Source organism: Rhineura floridana, chromosome 2, assembly GCF_030035675.1.
Source record: "Rhineura floridana isolate rRhiFlo1 chromosome 2, rRhiFlo1.hap2, whole genome shotgun sequence".
Taxonomy (NCBI): domain Eukaryota; kingdom Metazoa; phylum Chordata; class Lepidosauria; order Squamata; family Rhineuridae; genus Rhineura; species Rhineura floridana.
The window spans coordinates 82,337,426-82,343,425 of NC_084481.1; the positions used below are offsets into that span (position 1 = coordinate 82,337,426).

Sequence of the window (6,000 nt, forward strand, 5' to 3'; positions counted from 1 at the left end):
TCATTAATCCTGGGTTCCCAGATGTTGATTGATTGCAATCCCCCATCATCCCTAACCAGCACAACCAATGGTGAAGGAAGATAGGAATTATAGTCCAACATTATGTGGGAACCATACATTAGAGAAGCTTGCTTTAAAACCACTGAATGAGGTCTGGAACAATGATTCTTCAGAGGTGCAGGGCATCATAGCTTCTTAATAAGATGTCAATTGTATGAATATATATGGAGCACCTGCGCTGGTTGTTGCTCATTTCTTTATATTTCATTATTGACCCATTGCTTCTGTACTTGTTAAATAGAGCCATGTTAATCCCTTTCCTTACAGTAATATATGTTGATTGCTAGGCACACAAACAGATCTGGGATAAGGGTCCCTACAGTGTCACAAAAGACACTGATATCTTCCTCCAGCGCTGATCCTATACAATTTGTAGGTGAAAAGGGCATTTGGAGGAACTCTGCGAAGTGAAAGTTTGAAAGTACCTCAAAACACAGTTTCTTACTTTCTGCCTCTGCTTTCTGATGGTATATCTCCTGCAAAGCAATTCCTAAGACAAAGGCAGACTAAACTTTCAATCTTAAGCACACTTATCTGGAAATGAGTCTGACTGAATTCAGCAACGCTTACATAGGACAGTACTGAAACTCAGATGTGTGGGACATTATAGGGAAAAAGATGTTTCCTGATGTAATGAGTTCTCAGTGCCTCTTAACACTCTTTGGGGTGATGATTTTAGGACCAAATGAACCCTGTGGATGAGACAGAAAAGGGTCCACTTTAAGAACAAGGGGTTCATTCTATTGACTTGTTATATAGGCACAGATATGGCTTTTCCCAACATCCCAAACTGCTGCCCTCTTCTTCTAAATTGGACTTTTTAAAAAAGCTGGCAGAATGGATAGAGTAATGCTTCCCATTCACTGGCATGAACATTCTATCTGTTCCAGCCATGGCGTTGCCCAGAGTGCTGGGTACCTCTGCAGTGGGTTAAAAAAAAGGATTAAAATGAGTAGTTGATTGAGACATGCAAGATTCTTGAGACAGTTAAAGAATTATAGATATAGGAGGAAATTCATGATTGTTGTTATAATTCTAATATACACAACTTCCGAAACATGAGGAGATGGACAGTGAAACAAGTTGTGAAATGGGATATGGGAACATAGAAAGCTACCTGATACCAAGTCTGTCCATTTAGCACAGTATGATTGACGCTGATTAGCAATGGCTCTCCACGGTATCGATCAGAAGTCTTTTCCCAGCCCTACCTGGAGATCCTGTTTGGTATTTTAAAAATATAAGGTGAAATAGGAACTAAGTTTGGTGGTCCTATTTCTTAGCAGAGATATAAAAATGCAAGCAGCAGAGTGAGATAAAACCAGTCCCACCATTCTCAGGCACAAATAACAATAGACACAATCTTCTTAGGTGAAAGTTAAAGAACATTTACTCACGACCTTTTCATATGTTCAGAAACATAGGCTTTAGCTTAGATGAAAGTAAAACAGAAGTCTTAGTCCATCTTAGTCTTTATAGTGATGCTCTCAGAAGAGAGCATCTGCCATGCGGCCTCTCCCAAAGGCAAAGAAATCAGCAATGGAGAATATTCAAAGAATCTCCAGGACAAAGGGAGGAGGAAGTCAGGTAACTAATCCCACCCATTAGGAAGTTACATCATGGTAAACAGGTACATGGGATATTTCCCCAAATATCCCTTAAAGTGAACATGAAATATTTGCCTATTCCAACAGATCTTGGGGACTGAACCTGGGATCTTTTGCATGCAAAGCATGTAATCTACCTCTGCGCTGCAGCCCCTCTCCTTAGTGACACTAGGTCAGTAACAGAGGACATGCTTTGCATAGAGAAGTTCCCAGGTTTTATCCTTGGTAAAGGTAAAGGTGTCCCTGCACTTATAGTGCGAGTCGTTTCCAACTCTTAGGGTGACGTCTTGCGACATTTACTAGGCAGACCGTATATATGGGGTGGGATTGCCAGTTCCTTCCCCGGCCTTTCTTTACCCCCCAGCATATGCCGGGTACTCATTTTACCGACCATGGATGGATGGAAGGCTGAGTGGACCTTGACCCCTTTTACCGGAGATTCGACTTCCTCCTTCTGTTGTAATTGAACTCCGGCCGTGAGCAGAGCTTCGGCTGCATTACCACCACTTACCACTCTGTGCCATGGAGGGTCATTTTATCCTTCATATCTCCAGTTAAAAGGGATGGGTAGCAGATGATAGGAAAGAATTCTGTCTGAAACTCTGAACAGCTGCTGCCAGTCAGAGTAGACAGTACTAGGCTAGATAGACCAAATAGTCTGACTTGGTATAAGTTGGCTTCTATGTTCCTCAGTTGTCTGGGAAATTTGTGAGATCTCTTCTAGAAAAGTTTTTGAAGAGGGAATGGCTAAAGATCTGTCACAGAAGAATTAATCCTATCCGAGTACTTGTATTAGGGCATGTCCTCAGAAGAGGTGTCTTCATTCACAACCCGAAGTTCGGGAAGCTTACCTGAACACAAAAGGTTACACCTTGTATGGCCTTCTATACTTCTTTTCATGAGGAACTTAAAGCACTCTGCAGCTCTACCAGTTACCTGTGTAGGCTACCCGTAATCAACTATGGTAACATGTTGCTTTTAGGGAATAGTCTTCATAAGAAAGTGCATTTGAGACATACTCCCACATGTGGCCAAACCCCCTTGCAACCCTATGTCTTGATTTGATGATGTTGATTATCCTTTTCTTCCCTAATGTCTATGAACAGGAGTTTTCTAGAGATCAGAAACATAGGAGACCTCAGGGACTCATACTATCTCATATTGGAGTGCATACCTAGGTTTGCACCCCAATATGAGATAGTAGAGCAGAGTTGTTGCTTTTTTTAAACAGTGGCACTGAAGAAGAATTACTGACTCTTGACTATTCTCACACTGGGCCCAACTGATAACATCTTCACTGCACCTTTGAGCTTTCTTGTTTCTCCATCAGTGCCTTCCCCTCTTTCCATGTATTCCAGTTATCACATTTTTAGCTTTCTTTCTTTGCAGGATGCAGATCATGAAGCCCGTATAGAAGAGGCAATAACTCGAACGTTGATATGTGCAATCAAATCTGCAGAAAGCCCCAGTGCTTCAGATTCCTGGCTCAACCCCACCGAGGTTAAGTTCTCCGTTTATTAGTCATAGTTTTTGTTCCCTTTTGCCCCAGTGACAGTTTTGTTAATCAAAATGCAAGTGTTTACTCACCCACTCCACCCCACAACCCTTACCACAGTTTTGTTGTTGTTGTTTAGCATCTTTAGCATGTCAGAGCCTGAGTCTTCGTGGCTGCTCCTCATTATCTTGGTTTATCTCCCCATTATCTTTAGCACTAAACCAGACATTCTGGAAGCAGGCCCCGCTTCTTTCAAGGATTCCCTGTGCCAAGTTCACACATTTACAAGTGCAAGTTGCACAACCTGTGTGGATCTTGCCATTTGTCTTGTATGTATTTTGGATGGGCAGGAGATCCAGTACAGTAAGAACACATGTGTCGTGTGTATGCCTGCCTTGCATGCCTTTGGGATTTCATTCAGTGCACACTTGATGGTTTTTAAATCCACCACGAGCATTTGCCCTAACATCTTAATGTATTACTGTGAAGAGTACAGCACTTTATGGTAAAGAAGCACTTTGACAGGGAAAAATTATGATCACTTGCCATTCCCTTCATACAAATAATAAATATGCCATGCAAACTCAGGCATGCACATTGGGCTCTTGCTTAACCAGCTTCCTGTTTTACTTCCAAAAAAGGGAAAGCTCTGTGCGTGCATTCCCTGCCTTGGCTGTGCTAGTGTGCCACTTTGGGTGAGGTGAATGGGAAAGCATCCAAGAAGAGCTTCATCTGTACTTTGGCGTTTCTGCATCTGCAAACAATTATTCAATAAAGGAATCAGAGCTTGGAAAAGTTACTTTTTTGAACTACAACTCCCATCAGCCCAATCCAGTGGCCATGCTGGCTGGTGCTGATGGGGGTTGTAGTTTTAAAAAAGTAACTTTTCCAAGCTCTGAAAGGAATTATACCTACAACTTAGTATGGGGAAAACAAGTTATAAATAAATCCATGCAAGATTGCTAACTATATATGTCCTGAGCTTTAAATGGCCAGGAAAGCTAAAAGATACAGTACTTAGTGGTGACCTTTCCTGGGGTTATTGTCATGATAATTAATTTAGCAACAACAATAACAATAGTTGCATCCAGAGGTGCTCTTCTGCATGTGGAATGTGTCTTTTCTAATATACCTTACACCATGATGCTGTATGAGAAAAATGAAACTGAACCAAAGATACTCTTCTGCTTGCCCAAAAGTTGGCACAACTTCATTGCACAAGCAAGATAATGAGAACTGTGTCAGAATTAATTGATTATAGTACTGAATGAACTCTTGTGCACAAGCATTTGTGGAACAGTACTAGTGGCTATTTTTCTTCTGCTCACAAGTTCTTTGGATCCTATCCAAAATGTATGATTCTTACTGACCTAACATAGCTAGGCACTGTACAAAAGGATCAAACAATGCCTAACTCTCAAGCTGCCAATTTAAATTTTAAAAAGGAGGTTACAAATAAGAAAATGAAAGGGAGGAAGAGAAAATAAATTGAAAGGAGGAGATTAACTGACACAAAGTCAAGCATATGCAAGCTAAAATAACGGTAAGTGTGGAGCAGCTTTTTCAAGACAGGGATAGATGTAGGCTGCCAGGATTGCATTAATGTCTGTATCTGCTAGTCAGTAAAAGACTCTTAAACCTATCACGGACTTTGTCTATCTGTCTTGGGCATACGCTTGGGCTGGATGCAACCGGGTACAACCGGACTCAGTGCATACGCTGGAATCACCGCTACAACAATAGATTGAATGGGCCAGATCTTAACTGGTAAAGCTTTCCAAATGTAAGAGCTTCAAAAGAAGGAAGAGTGACAGTGAGAAAGTTAAGAAGAAAGAGATTATTTTGAAAGCAAGAAAGCACCCAGAGAACATAAAGAATAAGGTGACAAAATAAAGTGAAAGTGATAAGGATAGATGAGGAGGGCAAAATGTATAAACAGTTTCTAAGAGTGACAGAAGTCTGTTTGCATTCTGAATGTATTTTATTTTTAAGGTTGAAGTAACATCCCATGAAACCAATCTTCAGTACATAAATGGAGCTGTGTCTGCGTATTTAGAACATCAGAAGGCAAGTAAAATTGAACACAAGGACCATGGAAGCCATGGAACTAATGAGATTAGTCAAGGCCCATGTAAAAGAAGGAAAGTCCAAGTGAATGAAGAACCTGAAGACTTCAAATCGATATCCTGTGAATCTAACCTAACAGTGGTGAAAACAAAAAAACTGGAAACAATTCCCTTTGGGCAGAATCTTTTTCAGATTTTACCACAAACATGGGAAGTAAACTCAAGAGGGATAGCTGAAAATAACTGTAAAGAGCTTCTCAATGAAAATGATGGATGCTTTGGAAAATTACACCATGCAGAGAAGACACCAGAAATTATTAGTGATTCTGGAACACTTGTAGATCCAGGATGTAGCGCCAGCTCTCCACAAGCAGTCATTTCTACAAATGATTTGTTAGATTGTGTGCTAAATCCACAAGTCATCAGTTTAATGGCTCAGCTTTTGTTAGAAAGAGCAAGTGTTTAACTCCTGTGCGCTTGTTTTTTGAAAATAAAGAATGAATGACAAACACATTCTGGAGGTTCCACAGCTTCTTTACTAAAGAATAGTTACTGTGCTTCAGCATCTTTGAAAGTGCAACTGTGAGCTTCCAAACAATATGGCAGCGAAGTATGTCAGGGCTTCTGTAATAATTTCCATAAGGGTAGCCATGATAATTTGTTGCGGTAGAAACAACAGTCTTTTAGCAACTTTAAACCCTAAAACATTTATGGCATACTGTTTTGTGTACTAAGGTCCACTTCATCCAGATGCACAAGCACATAAGGAAAG

The 6,000-nt window shown here is 40.6% G+C and overlaps 1 protein-coding gene across 5 annotated transcripts in view; it reads left to right on the forward strand.

Annotated features, from left to right (window-relative positions):
- HSPBAP1 (HSPB1 associated protein 1) overlaps positions 1-5,741 on the forward strand; it is an 89,319-nt gene extending 83,578 nt beyond the window's left edge. For all 5 annotated transcript variants that reach the window (XM_061609110.1, XM_061609108.1, XM_061609109.1 and 2 more), the window contains 2 exons: positions 3,057-3,167; positions 5,155-5,741. In XM_061609110.1, the coding sequence (XP_061465094.1) occupies positions 3,057-3,167; positions 5,155-5,694 (651 nt within the window). In that variant the 3' untranslated portion in view covers positions 5,695-5,741. The remainder of the gene's footprint in view (positions 1-3,056; positions 3,168-5,154) is intronic.
- Positions 5,742-6,000: the final 259 nt, after the last annotated feature.